Source organism: Stegostoma tigrinum, chromosome 2, assembly GCF_030684315.1.
Source record: "Stegostoma tigrinum isolate sSteTig4 chromosome 2, sSteTig4.hap1, whole genome shotgun sequence".
Taxonomy (NCBI): Eukaryota; Metazoa; Chordata; class Chondrichthyes; order Orectolobiformes; family Stegostomatidae; genus Stegostoma; species Stegostoma tigrinum.
The window spans coordinates 12,853,322-12,875,082 of NC_081355.1; the positions used below are offsets into that span (position 1 = coordinate 12,853,322).

At 38.5% G+C, this 21,761-nt stretch overlaps 1 protein-coding gene across 5 annotated transcripts in view; it reads left to right on the plus strand.

Moving 5' to 3' along the window:
* LOC125461865 (dnaJ homolog subfamily C member 13) overlaps positions 1 to 21,761 on the plus strand; it is a 139,795-nt gene that overhangs the window by 43,055 nt on the left and 74,979 nt on the right. For all 5 annotated transcript variants that reach the window (XM_048551169.2, XM_048551161.2, XM_048551198.2 and 2 more), the window contains 10 exons: positions 3,061 to 3,152; positions 7,118 to 7,284; positions 7,749 to 7,828; positions 7,923 to 8,092; positions 9,131 to 9,230; positions 10,523 to 10,630; positions 14,570 to 14,725; positions 15,909 to 15,965; positions 19,061 to 19,182; positions 19,262 to 19,337. In XM_048551169.2, coding sequence (XP_048407126.1) covers positions 3,061 to 3,152; positions 7,118 to 7,284; positions 7,749 to 7,828; positions 7,923 to 8,092; positions 9,131 to 9,230; positions 10,523 to 10,630; positions 14,570 to 14,725; positions 15,909 to 15,965; positions 19,061 to 19,182; positions 19,262 to 19,337 — 1,128 coding nt within the window. The remainder of the gene's footprint in view (positions 1 to 3,060; positions 3,153 to 7,117; positions 7,285 to 7,748; positions 7,829 to 7,922; positions 8,093 to 9,130; positions 9,231 to 10,522; positions 10,631 to 14,569; positions 14,726 to 15,908; positions 15,966 to 19,060; positions 19,183 to 19,261; positions 19,338 to 21,761) is intronic.

A 21,761-nucleotide genomic window follows, 5' to 3' on the forward strand; every position in this document is an offset into this window, starting at 1 on the left:
CCTGTTTTAAAAAAAAAATTCTTACTCTCTGCTTTGAGGAAGAGTTCCAAAGAATTACAACACCCTCCATTTTGCTTTATTTGCCTTAACTTGGAGACTGCTTAATTTTGATTGGTGACAACCATCTTATAGCTAAAAGGAAGAGGAAAATCCCTCCATGCAGCCTGTCAAATTCCCTTAGATCTTGTCTACCAATCGAGCCGCCACTTAGTATACTAAAACTGCAGTGGCTGCAAGCCTAACCTGTCCAATAGTTGTTAAAGTCAGCATGCCCATCCCACGTTAGTATAGCAAATCCCCTCTGGACTGCTTCCAATGCATTTATATTCTTCCTTCAATAAGGAGGCCAATGCTATATGTCTCCTAGACGTTACCTCACCGTATGCTGTAACTGACGTATAACCACCTTTTTGCATTCAGTTCCTCTTGCAATAAACAATGACATAGTACTAAATTACTCAATTACCAATTTCTCAATTACTTGCTGTATCTGCAGACTAACCTTTGATTCAACCTCTCATTATTTAGAAAATGTTTATAATTCTGCTACAATGGATAATTTTACATCTTCCTTCATTATTCTCCTTTTGATACATCTTTGCCCAGTCATTTAAAATATCTGCATCTAAGTCGTTTGGTGGTAGAACATAAGTGTTGCATTTTGTTGAAGCTTTTTATTTTGCCGTTGTCTAGCAAATTTGCAAGCATAACATTAAGGTAAAAATTAACCCTTTATGCTGTGAATATTGGTTTTCCTCTTGCATTGGTTTATGAATTGGCTTGAGGCCAAGATGGGCATCTTCAACAAAATGTTGTTTTTTTTCAAGGATGCTATCCATATTCTTTTGAAGTCTCATTTGCCCTTCACAGCTGAGTTTTTGACCTGCGATATGTTATTATTTAGAAACTTGTGGCTCTGTCAATGTTAGAACCCTTTAAATTTGATTTTTATTTCTATTTTGGGTTCAGAGAGGGAAGACTTAGTTTTGCTTGAGTTCAGAGAGTGGTATTGTTGCAATTGATATTGATGTATAATGAGGCAGACTTGATTAGGGAGCCAAGCTGAAGGAACCCCAAGGTGCAGTGGTGATAGAATTTACCCTGCAGTTTGAGGGGGAGAAGCTGGAATCAGATGTAATGGTATTACAATTGAGTAAAGGTAATCACAAGGGCATGAGGGAGGAACTTGGCAGAGTTGATTGGAAGGGGATCCTCGCAGGGGAGATGGTGGAGCTGTGATGGCAGGAGTTCGAGGTAATTTGGGAGGCATAGCAGAAATTTTTCTGAAAGAAGACAAAGCATACTAAGGAGAGGATGAGGCAATCACGGCTGTCAGGGGAGATCAGGGACAGCGTAAAAGAAAAATCATTGGATGTGAAGATTAGTGGGACACCAGAGGATTGGTGGTTTTTAAAAAGTAGCAGAAGATTACTAACGAAGTAGTAAGGCAGGAGAAGGTGCAATATGAGAGCAAACTAACTAGTAATAGAATATTGCAACAGTTCTTTTTTTGATATCGAAATGATAGAGGCAGGAGTAAATATTGGACTGCTGGAAAATGAGCTTGGAACAATAGTGACAGGAGCAAAGAAATGATGGACGAATGGAATTTGTCCTTACATCGGTTTTCACAGTGGAAGACGCCAGCAGTGTGCCAGAACTTCATGAGTTGAGATTAAAGGTGAGTGTAGTGGCCATCGCTAAGAAGGTGCTACAGAAGATGAAAGACCTGAAGGTAGGTAAATCATCCTGACCAGATGGGCTACACCCCAGTGTTCTGAAGGAGATAGCTGACGAGATTGTAGAGGCATTGGCAGTGATTGTTCAACAATCACTGGGGCCTGGGAAGGTCTGAGGACTGGAAAATGGCTTGTGCAACACCACTGTCTGAGGTGTGGGAGGCAGAAAACAAGCTTTCCTGTGTGTGTGTGTGTGTGTGTGTGTGTGTGTGTGTGTGTGTGTGTGTGTGTGTGTGTGTATGAGAGTGTGAGTAGCTGTTTCCTGTTTTGAAGCGGAATAAAAACATGGTTAGCCTGATCTCAGTCAGTGGTAAGATTTTACAGTACATGAAGGGTAAGATTGTAGAATACTTGGAAGTGCAAATTGGGCAGAATCAGCATGGCTTCGTCAAGGGGAGGCCATGCCTAACAAATCTGTTAGAATTCTTTTGAGAAGGTAATGAGCCAGTTAGACAAAGGATAGCCAGTGGAATTGATCCATTTTGATTTCCTGAAGGCATTTGATAAGATACAGCACAAGAAGCAATTGGAGTCATGTGTAGGTCACACCTGCTAAGCATGACTGACTCTCTTTCCCTAAAGGACATTAGTTGGGTTTTTATGACCATCAACAATGGTTTTCTGGCCACTATTGTGGAGACCAGTTTTTAATTTCAGATTACAGAGTTCTAGTCATTCTGAATCTGTGTCCACAGAGCATTTGACTGGGCTTATTGACTGCGAGACCAGTGACATTACCACTTTTGCAACTGATTGGAAAATCTGTTTCTAAAGGTCAAGCTTGGTGTTTCAAATGCACTACCTTTATGAAGTAAATGTCTTTATGAACAATTAGATAGCTAAAAGAGTTAGGGTTTCAAGTTTCCAACTTGAAAATTAAGAAAATTCAAGCTATTACTTAAATAAATTTGTTATACATTGTAGTGCAAATATGTTGAAATCTGGTCTTGAACTTAATTTGCATGATTCATTTTTGTGGGATTCCTCTATATTTGGAATTATCCGGCATACAGTTCATAGATAACAAGGTGTAGAGCTGGATGAACACAGCAGGCCGAGCAGGAAAGCTGACATTTTGGGCCTACACCCTTCTTCAGAAAAGGATCGAGGCCCGAAATGTCAGCTTTCTTGCTCCTAAGATGCTGCTTGGCCTTCTGTGTTCATCCAGCATCTGCAGTTCCTATTATCTCTGATACAGTTTGTAGATTTTTTGTTTGCGTTTTTAAAAAAAATCAATTCTGAAGGTTGCCAATTTGTTTTCCTGTGTTTAATGAAACATTTTGAGTCTGAGTTGTTCTACTAATGTTTTCTTCCCCCACAGATATTTGCTCTAGTGCTTGATTCTGATAATCCTCAGCGGTTTACTATTGAATACATTAAAGGGCAGGTTTACAAGTATTCGTCCACTGAAAGGTATGAGATTCTGTCTATCCTATTATAATTTGCTTTACTCTGGGTGCTCAGAGGGACATATCTGGTGTTCAATTCTTGAAGAAATTCTCACAACATGGAAGTGACTCATTTTTGGAACGTTTTAACATGTAAACTGAACTCCTGGGAATTGTAGGCCTCTGTGCCAACAGTTCTAAGTTTTCTGTTCATGCAACAAAATGGCTTGCATATAATATGGACTCTAATTTTCAGAAACATGCTCTTTCACAGCAGCAAGGCAGAGACAGAGGCTATGTGGCCCATGCTGACACTCTTTCTGAAAGAGCTCTCAGTTCATTGTATGTTCTGCCCTTTCTCCATTGTCCTGGGAATTATCATTTTGAGTAGTGCTTTGACTCATATTTTTGCTAGTTGCCATTGAGTCTGCAGGAATGTGCAAAGGATAATTGGTCAGTTGAGGGAGCAGAACTGACAGATGGAGTTCAGTGTATGGACCTGGACAATGATCTATTTCTGACCTAGAATGGCTCAGAACTGTGGATCAACAAAGAGACTGGGATTTCAATGACACAAATCACTTAAACTAGGAGGCAAGACGAAAATAAATTGAAGCTAATAGAATGTTGACCTTTTATTCCAAGCCGATCGAAATGTACATTATGTTACATCATATGAAGGTCTCATTACATCTTCTGGGACATCACATTCAGGATTGCGCACCAAACCTTTAGGATGTGCAGTAAATCTTGTTTATCTGCCAAATCGTGAATTCGCCTATCTGTGCCAAAAAAAGTAACAAAATTCAATATCACTGGGCAAAAATCATGTATCAGCTACTTCTAGTGAGTTCTGTACTTGTGAATGTCATCTTTCGTGATGGTTGTTGGGAAAAGAACACTCACGGACAAGAAGGACTGACTATATTTGCCCTGATGGGGGTATGGGACAAATTACCAGAATGACATTGAAGTGAAATTGTTATGATAAGTTGCATAATCTAGGCTTTGTATTTGTGAGTGAAGATGATTTGAGGATTGATCTAATTGACTTGTTTAAAATAATCAATAAGATATTTTAGCTGGGGTGGATAAAAATTATTTCCTTGTGTAGAATTAGTTCCTTGTGTGTAGGGAGGGGTTGATCTAAATGAGCCCTGATGTTAGAGCTAGATAGTTTAGGGGTCATATCAGGTAGCCCTTCATACAAAAATTATTGAAATTCTGGAACACTCCTAAAACCTGAGTTCAATTAATGTCAAAACTGATCTTTATTTTTCACCAAAGATAGTGAAATTTGTGAAACAAATACAGATAGAAGGAATTGAGAAAGAGGTCAGTCATTCACTGGCAGAAAATGCTGGATTGCTGTCTGGTCTGCTGCAGTTCCAATGTTCTCTTAAGGAAGTGTGTTCCAGGTCAAACTTCTCAATCCATCCCCCTCCCCATCCCACCACCCACCAACCAACCCAGCATTACTGTCTAATTATGTTCAGTATGTACCTTCTGCTAGTGACCTTGCTACAAGAGGAAAGCTTCTCATTATCTAGTTTGTTTAAAGAAAAAACTCTCAATTTATAATCTATTCAATTCTCTGATTTCATTTCCTCTGACCTTTTTCCTGATTGAATCTTCCAATTTCTTGGGCTACCACATATCTAAAATGCTTTGTCCCTGATGCTGTTTGGCAAATCTTTCATCCTGTCTTGAGCACAGAATTATGGTCAGTACTTCAGCTAAACCAGTGATTTACAAATATGTGCCAAACCTTTTGGTTTTGTACTGCGTGCCTCTATAAACCCTGCATAGTTTCAAACTGCCTTTTAGTAATTCATTCTGCTGCCTTTGTGTATATGAATTCACAGGTCTCGCTTTTCCTAACTCCTGTTAAAATTGTACCATTTTATATTGCCTGTCCTCATTTTCTTCTTTCCTGTGTTGAATTTCTTCTGTCGGCTGTTTGCCCTTCTGTAGCTTGCTGTTTTGTTTGGCTATTACATTTGCAAAATTTGTGACACAGCAAGTTTTTGAAGCCCAGCTCATTGTGTGTCAAAGAGCAGATATTTTTAACCTTTTTTAAATATAGCTACTTATTTTACATACTTCTCCCTGCCATTTCTAAGTTTGGTATAGTGTAGCATTACTTTTCTTTTTCTGCAGCACCGTTGAGAGTGTAAAATGTGTGTCTCGAAATCTGATTTAGCTTCCTCATTCTCCCTCTGTTACAGCTACATTAGTTTCTCATGCTGAAGTAGAAGCAGGTTTTTAAAGTTTTCCGTTTGTCTTTTTTAACTGACTTGATGGGCAACTCATTAAAGGTACACCATTTTGAGCAGTGGAGACAATTTTATGAGTAGAAAATGAAATTGAGAGAAATGATTATGGAAAAGAGAAATGTTATTGCAGGTTCCTTGTGCAATTTTACAGTGAATACCCACATTGGGGAGCCAGTATTTAGGTCTTCAGTTTATAACATAAACATGGCTTAAGATTAAATAATCGTATTGTAGAGTTATCAGGTCAAATTCTTTTAACTTTTCAGCATAATGCCAAGAGCAGCACCAGAACATGTAACTAGCATGTTTATGTATGATTTATTCAATATTAAAATCCAAATTATTTAGCACAGCTTCTTCTGTGTAAAGAACAAGGATAATTGCTCAGGACTGGTACTATACAGTCTAAACTTGAGTCATGTCCTTCAATGTTGATGTTCTAGGAGCAGCATAGTTTCTTAGATTGCCCGTCTGAGGAATGAATTTATTAAGCCTTTTTCTTTGAAGAATTGCCTGACTTTGGAAGAGCAGATGCAGGAAGTATCTTACTTCACTCGTTCTGTCTCGTGCTCGGTCTCTTCCCACACCCCACCACCATCAACCTTTTAAAACTAAAAGATGGTGCAACCTGGATGTGTTTCCTTTGACATGATAAGCTGGGCTTTGTAAATTAAAATTTACAAACCAAAGTACTTGATCGTGATTTGAGTTGAACCTTTTTTTGATGCTTTCAGGTAGAAAACATTAACAATCAACTGAGACTGAAACACATCAGTCTCAGTACTGATATCATCAATTCACTTAAACTTTCTAGGTAAAGATGCTATTTCATCTTGTCTGTGGAGTGCAAATCTGTAAGCTCAATAAGATCAGTTGTCAGTCTTGAGTGATAAGGAAACAAGTTTTTGTCTTCAAACCACTTGATTGCTCAGAATTATTGTAATACTTTGCTTTCATTTCCAAACTGTCTCCAAGTCTATTAATGGGCCACTCAACCATCAATAGACCTTTTTTCTTTCAGTTGCCTTCTTATGGTTTCAATTAGGAGTTATCTCGCTGTCTCTTTGTTAACCTTGCTTATTAGCTTATTGCTTGTAGCCAATGATCTGAGTGCAGGACTTATCTGTGATACAATAATAGGGAGCGTGCCACTGTTTGATCAAATGTAACAATTTCCTTGCACTCCTTGTACAGCGTTCCCAGTGTTGCTTTATTGATTGTCAATCCCAAGTTAGCCTGTTTGCTGTTTCATTGCATTGGGGTTTTATTTATCTGTTGATACTTTTTAATCCGGTTATGCTTTTTCAACCCATTGTTTGCCCTGTTAATCAAAGAGTATCAATTTCTTCCTTGTCTCTTTTTCCTGGTGAATTTTACCTCAAATTTTCGTTTTTGTGTAAAACGCTGTTTGGAAGAGCAGACTTCAAAAATCCCAATTCGGTATCCTTCAGTGTTCATGATATGATTTATTCATTGCTTACCTTACATGAATTAGAGGTTTATATGTTAGAATAGTTTAAGTGTTGAGGATTAGATGATATTCTTACTCTGGTTGACTTTGTATTTTTGAGACGCTCAGCTTGATTTTTGAGAAGATGATAAAACGTAAGTAAGGAATTTGATTAACTATGGAAGTGGTAGGCATACATATGACTAAAGTTTTTTTTATGTCCAGTGTATCAATTCCGAACAACTTTTATCTTCCTTTGCTTAGAGACTCCTTAATGGCTAGCTTGCTAGATGGTGTGAGAGCTTCTGGTAACAGAGATGTGTGTGTAAGGATGATACCAACTCAGAAAGGGCAGAGATGGGGGCTGCTGAGTATGCCAGTGGATGAAGAAGTAGAAAGTCTACATCTTCGCTTTCTAAATGCTCCTCCAAGTAAGTGTATTTGATTTGTCAAATCAGCAACATTGTTTCTGGTGCGCCTTTGCTTCACGTTTCTGGTAATAACCATTGCTTTGAATGACATGCTATTGCATAATTCAGTTTTATAGTTCTGCTGCACTTCACTTCAGTTTTATCTTTGTGCAATGTCAGCTATAATTGTCCTACAATAAGCATTAACACAAACATTTCAAATGTTCTTCTTTGGAATCACTTTATAGTTTTGCACTATAAAGTTGTGGTTTGGCGTATTTGAAAAATCTTCATGTTTGCTGCTCACTTGGCTTTGACAAGTCTCTAAATCACTTCAGTCCAAAACCTCAAAGCATGAGCAGTTATTAAGATATAATTTTAATTCAAAGTTACATACAGTTAAAGAACTTTACAATCGATAGAGTGCACGTTTTGGTTAACTATTCTGTTATTGTTACTCAAGTTTGTTTAATGTTGCATTTCAGATGGCAGTTTTTCAGATGCAGTGTTTAGGTTTAATGCGAACATCTCATACAGTGGAGTTCTGCATGCAGTGACTCAAGATGTAAGAGCAATTTTCCTTTAAAGTGTTGTAAGTCTTTCAAATGTATTTTTGCATGAAGTGGTAAGCTTTAAAGAGAATTGTCTGTTTTCTGCAGGGCCTTTTTTCTGAGAACAAAGAGAAGCTTATTAATAATGCTATCACGGCGTTATTGTCTCAAGAAGGCGATCAAACTGCTAATAGTGCAGAACTGGAGAGCCAGTTTCAGGCTGTGAGACGACTGGTTGCTTCGAAGGCTGGTTTTCAAGCGTTTACAAAACTTCCTAAGTAAGCAATCTATTTATTATATCAAAAGGCCATCTGGTTTGCAAGTGGCCATGAATTGGGATGATCAAACTAGTTTTTAAAAGTTGTATATAGAAAGCCTTCAAGTACAAATTTTCCAGAACTAGAGCAGTAAGGCAGCAGTAAATCTGCTATAGTGAACTAATCAACGGTTATAGGAACTGAATGGTTTAGCTCAGGTACAGAGTGGGTGTGGCACACCAATGGTTTGTCAGTAAACCCTGAACATGAATTTGGTCGAGACGTTTGATGCAAGTGCAGGTGGTTGTTGTTGAAACGTAATAACTCTTTCACTATGCTTATTCCCTGAAGTGACTTGCATTTTCTTTCTGCTCATGAATGTTATCAATGCCTACAACTGGAAGAAGATTTCCTTGCACTTTTTTTAGGTTCTTTTGCGTGTTGCCATGTCCCTTGCTCTCAATTGAAGGTTTACTACAAACAGACCCAATCTTTAACTGGCTCAGTTTGATCAAAGTTACAATGTAAAGTGCTTTTATAAGGAACCTGAGCAGCTTGCACCATAGGCCTGCATGAGTGAAGAGTATTATCGTGACTTTAAGGTGTAGATTGTGTGTTTGGGGTGGGGGGGAAACACAAACTATAGCAACCTAGTAAAGTAAATAGGCTCGTTGTATGTAATACCATAACGTACAATTTGTTTATTGTTTACAGAATGTATAATTTCACGAGGCCTCACCTTAGTGTTATGACCAAGAGTCTAGGGTCTTGCAGCCACCCTTCAGTAATTAGTGCAGACTTGGGGATAATATGCAATGATAGAGTTTGTGATCAGTATTGAAACCAGGCACGTTTATTTTCCTCAACCTCCAGTGAGAGTCTAACGATCTCCGATGGCAAGAACTTTTAATGTGCAGTTTATAAACTTCAATACATTTTCAGCCGAATTATGCTGACAACATCACATTTGGTTTGCAAACATTTTGAGCCGTGGTGTTTTCTGTAGGTTTTATCACTGTTTGTAATGTGTGACCTTTTTTTCCTATGTTGTACATTCAGATTTCGCGAGAGGCTGGGTGTGAAGACAGTAAAGGCTTTAAAAAGAAACCATGATGGTGTTACACATGCTGCCATCGATGTGTTGTGCACTCTGATGTGTGTAAGTATAGTGTAATGTTAGAATTTTATTCACAATCCCCTCGGATCCAACAACACCTGCATGCAAAATAATCAATGTTGAGTAAACTTGGTCACAATATTCTTTTGCGCAAGTAGAGATCTAATTTCCCCTCCCATTTTTCCCAATACATTGCAGTTTATGTCGTCATTGAAACTTGTTTTAGAGAAAGTGGCAGTTGAGCCTAACAGGCTCTTTTGAAAGAGCTGTTCTATTAGTACTACTTACTTCCCCAAAAAACTCCAACTTTTAATGGATTTATTCTCTTCCCTTGCAAATACAATTTTTTGAATCTGCTCCTGCCACCCTGTTGGGTAACATTTCCAAATCAAAACTTGGTGTGCATTTTTAAAAAAAAATCATCATACCTAGGCAACCTTTTGCTCTTGGTCTTGAATCTGTGCTCCATATGTTGATCTCGTTATCAGAGGAACAGTTTCTTGGTATCAGTCTGCTGTAACAAGATTCTGAGCAATTCTTTTTGATTAACCTTTTATTTTATTAAAGAACAATCTCAGCTTCTCTGGATTCTTCCCACAACTGGGATCTTTTCATCTCTGCTACTAGTCTGGTAAATTTGGAGGGTGATGGGGAGGTAGAGAGAATGGTGACTACTGCTACTGTAAAGTTTCTGGACCTGTTTCAGATCTGTTCTCAACCTTGCCCCGTCCTATCATTTCCTTCATCCTATTCTGATATTTAGTTTTCTTATTTGTTGCTGTTTTCTTCCCAACTCTGAGCGGAAAGTCGCCATTACAATTATAGATGGAATAGTATTTATGTACTGCATTGTCTTGTGAGGAAAATCTTAAGGGGATGTTGCACGGTATACCCTTCCCCACACATCAAAAAGGGCATGGTTTTTTTTTGCATTTTTGGAATAAATCAAAATCCATACAAGCATGCTGAGCCCCATTTGGCAGCATAAGGTTGGTTGGTGACAAGTTGATGTAATGAAGATATTATTTTGAGGTGATAAATTAATATTTTGCACAAAGACTGATACTTGTGAATTTTTTATCTGGAAACTTTACATCTCTGCATTCATGAATGAGTATGGTTTAACTGATTTTCATAGGAAATTCGAAAGGCGATTAAACCTGCCTCCAAACTTACTATGCACATGTGTATATACTCTGTATCTTTAAAGATACTTGGGTTTATTGCTGTCACTGCTTTAATTTGTTAATAGCGCATGTCATGGGATAGTGTGAATTTGAAATTCATTACTTATTTTGAAAAATTAATTACTTGTTTAATTTTAACAAATTTAGCCTATGCATGATGACTACGATTTGAGACAAGAGCAGCTGAACAAAGCATCGCTTCTCTCTTCAAAGAAGTTTTTAGAAAATTTACTTGATAAGTTCAATGCCCATGTGGTAAGTCTGTTTCATATAACATGGTGAAACTTCATAATTTTGGTAATTATCATTTCATTACATTGTGGAACTTTTTAAACAACCATACTTTAGAACTGCAATCGTATGTCAGAAGCCACATTGTCACATTAATAAAAACCAGTTGAACTGCAAAGGCTGTTCAAAATACCATAGTTAATGTTCTCATGAATGCAAATTGTATAATTGTATGCAGACATGCTTTAGTGAATTTGAGGGTTTGTGCTTTTTTGTTTTCGGTTTTATTTTTTCCTCCACTCGGTTGTGCACGGTCCAATGAATGATTGCACGAATAGATTGGAGTCCACGAGTTCCTGTGAACTCTTCAGTAGTGGAAATCCAGCCCCACTATTCCCCTGAGTATCAATAATATGCAAGTTTAATTAAACTGCTGGAGGTAATGCCCAGTTCCGCTAAATTGACTAACTTGGGTTAAAAGAATAGGCATGCCAGGTTTTGTCACTAACAATAAAATATTTAATCTATCTGCTTAATTTAAATAATGGCAAGAACAAAACACGAGCTGCTAACTTAAACTCCCTACCCCTTTTTAGAATTCGCACACTCCTTCAAACAGGTAAACAACAAAATATTGTGGGGAGGGGGAAAAGCTACACATTCTAGCACCAGTATGAATCACTGATGTTGAGTTTTCTTTTGACTCTTTTGTGGATACACAGTTTGTTTTTCTGATTTGGTTGAGATTTGCTGCAGTAAACAACTTGGAGAAAGGTGAGGGAGAGTAGCTAACCACTAGGGATTTCTTTTCTCCTCCACGTAGAAGCATGAATGAGAAATGGATGCTTTTGCAGGCTGTGTTTTTGGCTGTTGCCACCTGCCCATGAGTCAGTCAAGTGGCTGTTACTTTCCTGAGCCCACCTAATCCTGAAACAACTCTCTTTTTTTTCCAATTGGGACTAATCAAAAGACTGTCTCTGGGCAAAATTTCCCTGAACACGTACATGCACTCACTGGTGCTATTCTGTCCAGAATTCTCCTTTGAATAAGGCAATTTTGTACATTCAGCTGTTTCAGTAACTTGCTTTTAAAACTGCAAATACCTCCTTAAACTGTTCCCTTGGTTTAAAGCAGGATCTGTTTTCTGTCTTCAGTCCATTTTTTTTTAAAAAGTGGTTTTTGCACAGAGGTGACATGTTTGAGTGAAAACCTCATGTGTTGGGCATTAAATAAGCTTAAGAAATATTAGACTGAGGAAAGGGAGACCTCTTCTACACCTGGCAGTACTTTCGTGGGATCACTGTTTTGGAAAATCTCTCTTGTGCCTAGTTTTCTGCATTAATGTGCTTTATGAGCCTGATCCTGTTGTAGAGCAGTAGATTAAACATGAGCCTGCCAATTGGGCACCAGGATTCCTAAATCACTGCCTGTTGTTGGGTAGCATCAAAATCATGCAAATGATGCTCAAGAATGCAATGCCAATAAGAAATAGATTATGGGCTTTGTGTTATTTTAGAGGAGTTTCACTTTAGATCTGTCCCGAAGAGTGTTTGCATGTACTGTGTGTGTGGGGCTCGTGCTCTTTAACTGTACCTCAACTTGGATGGAAGCCATGGCACAGGAAGTGGTAAGATATTTGAATCAGAAGACAAGGAGATGATATAGTGAGATAAGGGTAAAGTGAATGAAAACAAAATGTTGGTAAAGTTCAGGCGGCTGTGTTGAAAATCAACTAATAAAATTCATGTAAAAACTTAGTTTGAGCCTTTGCACTAGGTGTAATTAGCCCTGACACACGCTTGCACAATATTTACCTGATATGTATGTACGTGTGCACACTTGTAACTGTTGGTGTATGTGCTCTTTGTCAATCAATGGTTGACATTTTTCTTCACTGGTTTTTAAAATGAGACCCTGGTTCTTGAGACTTTTGAAAATCCGTTTTACTCTTAATCCTGCTTTCAGATAATGGTGATGCAAACAGCTGAATGGAAAAATGTGGTCTTTACTTTCACTTAAGGCACTGGCCCATACTTGGGTGTCATCTCATGTCATATGATAATTCTGTTTAAGTTACACAAAAGCTTAAGAGGAAGATTGGGCCCAATGCAGTTCGGGTTAATATGTTAATGTGGCTAGAGTATTAACTTAATGGAAGGAAGTGGTGAGTGGGTATAGACAAATATATTTTCAAGTTGGCAGGCAGTGACTAGGAGTGCCAGAAAGCGCTCTCGGGGCCTCAGTTATTTGTGATCTACATTTGTCTCCGTCTAAATAACCAATATCACCAGAGATTAGGGATATGTAAAATTAATTGCAAAAGTAAGATAACACATAGACACAGACCTGTTAAGTGATTGTCAGGAAGTGTGAAGGTAATCACTTTGATCTTACACCAGAAAAAGCAGATTTTTCTTTTAAAGAATGTGAAACTTAAGTATTAAGAGATTTTGGTGGGTTCTTGTAAGATTTATGCAGCAAGTACATAAAGCAATTGGGAAGGCACGTGGCATGTTAGTGTTTTATAAGTAGCTCCGAGGACAGGAGTAAAGAAGTCTTATGATTTTACAAGGTTTTGGTTAAACCACGTGGAGTACTAAGTGCTGTTTTGGTCTCTGCATTTCAGAAAAGATGCTCTTGCATTGAAGGCAGTACAGCAAATGTTCACTAAATTAATTCCTGTGATTTGTGGTAGTCCGATAATGAGAGAATGAGTAAATTGGATTCTCATTCATTAGAAGAATGAGAAGTGATCTCATGGGCAAAGGGATGGAGATCGACAGAGTAGATGTTGAGAAATTGTTGTCATTGCATCTTAAACACAAACATTATCTCAAGCGGCTGATCATTTAGGCATAGCTTGAGGAGGAACCTCTTCGAAGGTTGTGAATCTTTGGAATTCTGAGCCCAAAGGATGGTGGAGGATTTGTTGATTTATTTTGGTATCGTTGGTTGGAGAGACAATGGTCTGGCGGTATTATTGGATTAACAGTCTAGCAGGAATCCAGGTTCGAGTCCTGCCACGGCAGATGATAGAATTTGAACCCAATAAAAGTCTAGAATTAGGAGTCTAATGATAAATCCATTGGGGGAAAAAAAACCCCATCTGTCTCACTAATGTCCTTTAGGGAAGGAAGCATCCTTAAACTGCTCTGGCCTACGTGTGACTCCAGCCTCTCAGCAATGTGGTTGACTCTTAACTGCCCTCTGGGCAATTAGGGATGGCCAGTAAATGCAGGTCTAGCCAGTGACACCCTCCATCCTGTGAATTTTTTAAAAAAATTGAGCTGAGGCAAATTTTTGGGATATGGAGAGTCAGCAGGAGAGTAGAACTGAATCCCCAAGATCAGCCATATTCGTATTGAAACAGCAGAGCAGGCTCAGGCAATGTGATCTACACCACCTCCTATTTGACTAATCAGTCCTTGGGTCACATGCTCAAGCTGCCTTCTATCTGGCTTCATGTTGAATGTCAGTGGCTGTTTTGGTGCCTAAAAGTCTACAACTGTGTTTTTTGAAGTGGAGCTCAGAATGAGCTTACTTCCTTTTTATTTTGGCCACTATAGCTAGCTCTGTTCCTACCTGAATCACTGCCCTTAGCCAGACTTGAATTTGGGATTTTCCTGACTCTCTCAATTCTAAACTTGACATTTTTTTTTAATCATCTGTAACAAAAACAGAAATTGTTGGAGAAACTCAGACTGGCAGCCATGGAAGGAGAAACAGCTAACATTTTGAATCTAGTGGCTCCTCTTCATAATTGATAGCACCTGGGGAAAAGTAGTATTTATCTTGAGGGTTGGGGGGGATGTGGGGGAATGAGCAATAAGTGGAGATGGAGCCTAAAGAGAGAGAGTTAGGCAGACGAAGGGATAGTTATCTGTAACCTAACAGCTTTCTTTTTGCTATTTGGTACTGTCAGGCCGTTCCTGCTTTCACGCTCTTCAATTCTTTTCTCTGCAGGATCATGGGACAGGTGCATTGGTGATTAGTTCTCTACTGGATTTTCTTACGTTTGCCCTCTGTGCTCCATATAGTGAGACAACTGAAGGGCAGCAGTTTGATATGTTGTTAGAAATGGTAGCAGATGTTGGAAGAACCCTGTTCAAACTTTTCCAGGTAGGCCTTTCCCTGTGTAAAGATTTCTTGTAAAATTTAACTTCTGCAACCTGGAGGACGACCTGGGTAGTCCACTGGCTTGAAACATGGAGTTTTGGCTCAAGACGTGAATTCGACCCGTGTTGGTCTCAACAGTCAGTAAGTAACTGTTACTGAAAAAGGAATGCATGTTTTGTTGGCGACTTTTATCGTGCTCATCAAGGCAAATTGCAAGAAATACCGAAATAAATCCTGTTGAGATGACAATCAGTCCTTATCTACCTGGTATATTTTTCATGGCAATGCTTCTAGCAATCCATGCACTGGTCAGTCAGCTGCGTTCTCTTCTCAGCATAAATGTTGTTTTTCCTTTACCATGGTATTCCTTGTGATTTGTCCTGACAAATGCATGACTAAATATCGTCTTTTTAAAAGACTCTTCTTGGCAATATTCAAGTTCTGTATTACCAAGTGAAGTGGAATTGGGAGAATATAAAATATTAAAATGGACAAAACTGTAAATTATGCTTGGGGCAGTTTAATTCTACATGTATGGATGGCATTGACTTTTAGGCATTATCCTCCACCTAGATGCCAATTCAGTGACAACCACTTCCCATTGGTACAGAAATATTGCCGAGGTCAAAACACTGATGTACGGAGAGCTTTATGGGTGTTGAAAATTGCTGACACATACAGTCTTAGCCATACAGCACGGAAACGCACCTTCAGTCCAACCAGTTCATGCTGAACATAATCCAAAACTAAACGAGACCCGCCTGCCTGGCCCTGACCTGTATCCCTCCCAAACCTTTCCTGTTCGTGTGCTGACCCAAATGTCTTTTAAACAATGTAATTCGACCCACATCCACCACTTCCTCAGGAAATTCATTGCACAATCAAACCACCCTCTGCCTCGTGTCTTTTTTAAATCTCTCCTCTCACCTTAAAAATGTGTCCCCGAGTCTTGAAATCCTCCACCCTAGATGGTGAAACCTGGATTATTCTACTGTAATATCTAGAAAATTTGGAACATGATTTCCTCCTTGACATTAGTTCTTGAACAAAAAGCTGTGGGTAGGCATGCAGTTGATCTAAGTGGGTATTCTGTATTATTTTCATGCGAAATGGTGAAAGTTCCTCATGAATTGCAGGACTGTCTGTTTAAAGATGGTATTGAATAATCTATTTTCTTTTCATTTAGCACCCTTCCATGGCCATTGTGAAAGGTGCAGGTTTAGTTATGAAAGCTATTATAGAAGTGAGTATTACAATAACTTATTAAGCTATACCTTTAACACCTCTACTTAGCTTGTACCTCTGATTTGACTCACGACTTGTCAGATTTTTAAATGAACAGAAAGTTCCAATGATTAGGAGTACAGCTGCTGACTTTTTGGACACAGTCTCAGTATGAACCTGAATGTTTGCAACCTCTGACCTACTGGAGTCTGTAACCCTATCTCCTTTATTGCCAGCCTTGCCTGCCTATTTCTACTGCTTGTAATATTGCCTTACCCTGCTCTTGACCCACCAGCCGGTGAAATCCTCATTTTACTCTTGTTGACTCTAGACTGTCTATTCCAGTGGCCTTCCATTTAGTCTTCTACCCTCTTGTAAATTTGAGTTTGTCCGAAGTTCTGCCACTCATCCTAATTGAGTCGTATCTATCCATCAACACTGTCTCTGTTGACTTAGGCCCATTAGGCCCACTCTGCCATTCAAAAAGATCATGGCCGATTCTCATGAGTGTCATACTCCTGCTTTCTCTCCCCACACCCCTTTAGCCTCTAGAAATCTATGTATTTCTTTTTAATACCCATTCAGTGACTTGGTCTCCACAGCTTTCTGTGGTAGATAACAGGTTCATCACTGTCTGAGTGAAGAAATTGCTGTTCTGCATCGCAGTCTGAAATGGCCTACCCCTTATCCTGAGATTATGACCCCTTATTCTGGACCCCTGGCCAATGAAAACACCGTACATGTCAGTCTGCTCCATCCCGTCAGAATTTTACCTACTCCAATGAGATATATTTTTCTCTTGAGCTCCAGTGCATGCAAGTCTGTTTGACCCAGTCTCCTGTATGACCAAGCGGCCATCCCAAGAGCCAGTATGTTGAATCTATATGGAATTATCAGAATGAGGAGAGCATATGAACCATTTTGCTGCAAGGCAGAGGTGGGACAATGAGAGCTTGATCTTTTTGCTGCATTTGCTCTATGGCAACACGATCAAAAATGCACAAAATACTTCAGTTGTGGTCTCCCCAAGGCCCAACAGAGCTGCATTAAGATTTCCTTAATCAAACCCTGTTTTAGTGAAGGCCCATATACAAGTTGCCTTCATGTTTGCTTGCTGCACTTGTGTGCTTTTTTTGCTTTTAGTGACTGTTACACAAAGTTACTGCAGGTTCTTGTTTTACATGATAGAATGGGAAATGATCAAATGCTCTGCCATTCTACTTATCTTGATATCAAGTGGCAAATACCTATCTGGTTTGGAAAGGTCTCCTTTTTAAAATTCTAATAATTCTGCTTAAATTGCACTGTATTCCCCTGACAGTCTCCTGCACGTGATTGCACTTGTTGAAAGTGTATTTTCAGATGTCTAGCCCCGTCTCATCCCCACGAGCCCCAAAACCCATATGTTTCATCTTCTCACTTTTTTGAGATGTTTTCTGAAGATCACTGCAGATGCAGTCTGAAGATTATAGTTAGCTACTGTAGTATTTCTAAGTGACACATGTAAATATTGTCTGTGGCTTCTGTGAAGCACTTTGTGCTGTATTACCACGTTTAAAGATTTGTGTATACAAGTTAAATTTTGCGTTAATAATTTTGCGTTCAATCTATGCAGGCAGTATAGCTATTAATTTTCAATTTGTTTGGGTTCTCAAATTCCAGTGTGAAATGATTGGGTTACTTTGTCCAATATGGGAAAAATTCTTAAACTTAATGTACACCTATTTCAGTAAGGGGTTACGTTAAAACAGACAGGAATTCTTTCTGAGGGTGAATCTGTGGAATTCTTGACTGCAGAGGACTGTTGAGGCTGGATTATTAAGTGTGTTCAAGGCTGAGAGTCCTATTTGTAATAAATAACCGAATGAGCAATTCGGCAGGAAAGTGGATTTTGAGGATTATCGGATCCACTTCGATCTCATTGAATGGCGGAGTGGCCCTGGGCTAATTGGCTTCATTCTGTTCCTGTGTCTAATGGCCGTATCAATGCCTACTATCGACAAAAATTCTAATTTCTTTTATTAGTCACTAAAGAAGTTAAATTATTTTCTTCATAGCTATATATTGCTTGCGATTGATGGACCAGGTTGTCCAAAAACCTTGTGTCAACAATTCACTAGCACTTGGATGGCCTGACCTGAAAATCTGTTTCTGTGCCATATATACTCATGTAAAAGTTGACTTTTTTAGGTTAAATTTTTGGGATTGATTATTACATGGATACTAATTTTGAAGGACTAGAATTTGTGCTGCAGTCCAAAGTAGTGTATTGTTAGCAGAAGCCTAGTTTTTCTCTGAACAAGTGAAAAGAAAACAACAAATTACAGTAATGTCTAAAGCTTTCCTGCCAAATTCTTCCATTTCCCTCCTTTTTCTGTCAGCTACTGTTGTTTTTGCTTTTCAAATTAAGATTTTAAGCTTTTATTTCAGACTTAAATTCAGACATTTGACTCATAACAGTCTCACTCATCATTTCCTCATTGTAACATATATGTGCAGGAAATTACCTTTGACTTACAAATGTTGATCTGTTATCTTTGAAGAACTAGGGTCGACTTTTACGCCTGATATAGAAAATTCAAGACGTTTTGGCCACAAATAGGTGGTCTACTTTTACGCGAGATCAACTTTTATTTGAGTCTGTATGCTATTTTGTTTCAAGAATACTAATTATGCTGTTTCATGTCCTATGCTGTCTCTGTCTTATACAGTATGTTTAAGACAATTAATGATAGTGGGAAAAATCTGACAGCTGTTCCTTTATGAACAATTGAATGTTAAATTTTTTAAACGCTGCTGATGTAGTATCAGTTTTAAGGTATGGGTAAATTAACTGAGCTAGAGATGTGTTAGCTGAAAATTCAAACCAGCCGTAGTGAATTCTCCTGTAGTCAAATTAGCTTTGTATAGGAAGATATAAAGTTCGGTGTTATATATAGCGATTGTAGCAGTATGGTTCACAAAGGAAATGTTTTGTTCAGTGATATTGAAGAAGCAGGACATGATAGGGGGAAAAAGGGAAATTTACTGTTTCTTAAAGTGGTTGAATCTCTCTTTTTTTTTAAAGAACATAAGTTTTTGATCTGTTTGTAAATGGATTTTCTTCCCAACAAGGAAGGTGACAAAGAAATTGCTACAAAAATGCAGGAGCTTGCCTTAAGTGAGGGTGCCCTACCCAGCCACTTGCATACATCAATGTTTACTGTTAGTACAGATCAGCGGATGCTAACTAATAGGTATGTATAATATTTTACCAGCGTTTCCTACGCTCTTTATTTATTACAAAAAAATGAAAAATTAATTATATTGTTTCAGGCAGTTAAGTAGACATTTGGTGGGTCTTTGGACAGCAGAAAATCCAACAGCATTGAATTTACTGAAACGCATTTTGGTAAGTAATTTTGTGATCTATGCTTTCTTAACTTCTAAATTTGTACTAGACATTCAATATACCTTTTTTGTGAACTGAACTAAGAATAAATGAGTTCACAGATAACTGTCTTTCAGAATAATATTGTCCATAATTCTGATTTCTTCATGAATTTGGTTTGGTGTCCAGCGTTGGATGCTTTAGTTGTTTTGAGCCATATTTGGAGCTCTATTTATGAAGCTTGATCAATGCAACAAAGTTGCACAGCTGTATTTTAAAATCTTCTGTAATTTGTTTAAGATCCGTCTGCAGCAGCAGTTTTAAGATGGTCTGTTGAGCTCAACAGTGGTAGATCCTTGATAATACAGTTAGCTGCAAAGAGTATCACCACATACTGGGCTGTTTGTTACCTCCCATAATGATTAGGGCCCATGGCCCTCCATAGGATAATGAAAACTGAAGATTAATTGAGACTTTGCTGAATTGAAGAACACTTGTGCTATTAAGGATAGCAGAGAATTTTCTACATTTGTCTTTCTTACCTTTTACCCACTTTATTGGAAAACCCGAGGAATGTTCCCTGTGATAGTGTACTCCGTCAATAACTTATCAAGCTTTGTCTGGAAGATTAATGGCAAAATATTGAAATACCTCACTCTGAGAGCTGTATGGAGGGTTGTAATCAGAAAGAGGGAGTTGAGGAACTAGATTGGGAAAGGGGGAGGCGCAGTGAGACCTGGGTATTCTCGCACACCAGCCAGAAACAGTAAGCACGCAAATACAGCAGGCGGTGAAGAAGGCAAATGGCGTGTTGGCCTTCGCAGCAAGAGGATTCAAGTACTGGAGCAGGAGCCTTGGTGAGACCTCACCTGGTGTATTGTGTGCAGTTTTGGCCTCCCCTTTATCTGAGGTAGGTTCTGGTTGTGGAGCGAGTGCAGTGAAGGTTCATCAGGTTTATTGATTCCTAGGATGGCAGGACTGACGTGTGAAAGGAAACTGGATCGGTTAGATTGCTCTCATAAAGTGCAGAAGAATGAAGGGGGCATCTCCTAGAAACCTATAAAATTCTAATAGGGTTACGCAGGGTAAATGTAGGAAAAATGTTCTTTTACACAGAATTTGTGTGTACCTGTGGCATTTAGAAACCAAAGGATTTGGGGCAAAAGCAGGAACAGGATAGGGTCATATTGAATGCTTGAAGGGCTGAATGGTCTACTGCTCATGGATTCTATTGATTTTGCTCGTAAACTTCAGAAGCTAAGCAGTAACTGCTTCATTTGCTGATTTTTGTTTTTAAAGATGCTTACTACCCCACTTGGTCTCCTGAGCAGGTACTCAGTGGTAATGAACAACATTGTTTGTATCTCTCCATTAATGCAGAATGGGTTTGTACTGTGGACCAGTAGTTGATCAGTTATGCCTTAACCTGTTCTGAACCTGCTTACCAAGAATTTCACAAATGTACTGGTTTAAATTTTACTGTTCCTGTTTTGCTTAAAGATCAGTACATGTGTAATCCTTTGCTGCTTAAAGGCTTCATTTAGGATTAAATTCTCTAGTTCATCACCTGAAGGAGATGATTCTCTGCTTTTGGTATTTTTTGTGTGTAGTTATACCCTTGTACTACTACCCTTGTTCGTTATTCATGTGGCACTTGAAGGGATATTTTATCTCTGTATTTTCAAATATATCATTGTTAAACAGGATTTTGTCCTGGACGTGCAGTTGCTGGGTGGTGATCAGGAGGAGTTGTCATTCCCATTACCCATCCCCCAATGTGGGATTGCTGACTTCCACTGGAGCACTCCGATGATTGATTGTTTTGATTGAACTTGGTTAACTCAATGCTGCCAACCAATTCCGTGTCTTGCATGGACTGTATGGTTAAACTCCTCATTTGGCCATCTCACTGAGCTGGTGTTCTTTGTTCTGGAGATTAATTGGAAATATTGATTTGAATCTCAAACAACTAATTTATGTCTGCACCTGGTCTAAAATATTATAACCCCGATCAGGTCGGGAATCAAAGGTTAACGTGCTTCTCAATATTTTGAACTTTTCCGAAGGAAAGGAAGGTTTAAAAAAGAGTTTGAATGTTGCATTGTTAGGATTTTTTGGCTTTTTGGAACAGAATTAGGTGACTAGGATTTCATGTTTTGATGTTTCAACCTTTCAAAAAAGAATGCAAATTTTTATCCCAATTGTGTGTTTCATATTCTCAGTTGTAAATAACTAATGTTGAGGATTTTAACAAAATTGCTTGTTTGACAAGAATTTGTGTTGCTGTAAAAAGAGATGCTGACCAGCTGGTTAAGAATTTATCATATACAGAATATCTTTTGGCATCCTTGTAATTCAGTTCTAATGAGTGCAAGTCTAAAAGTTTCATAGTATGCCTCATTTTTCAACAGTAATTGCATTTTTAATAACTAGGAAACATTTGAT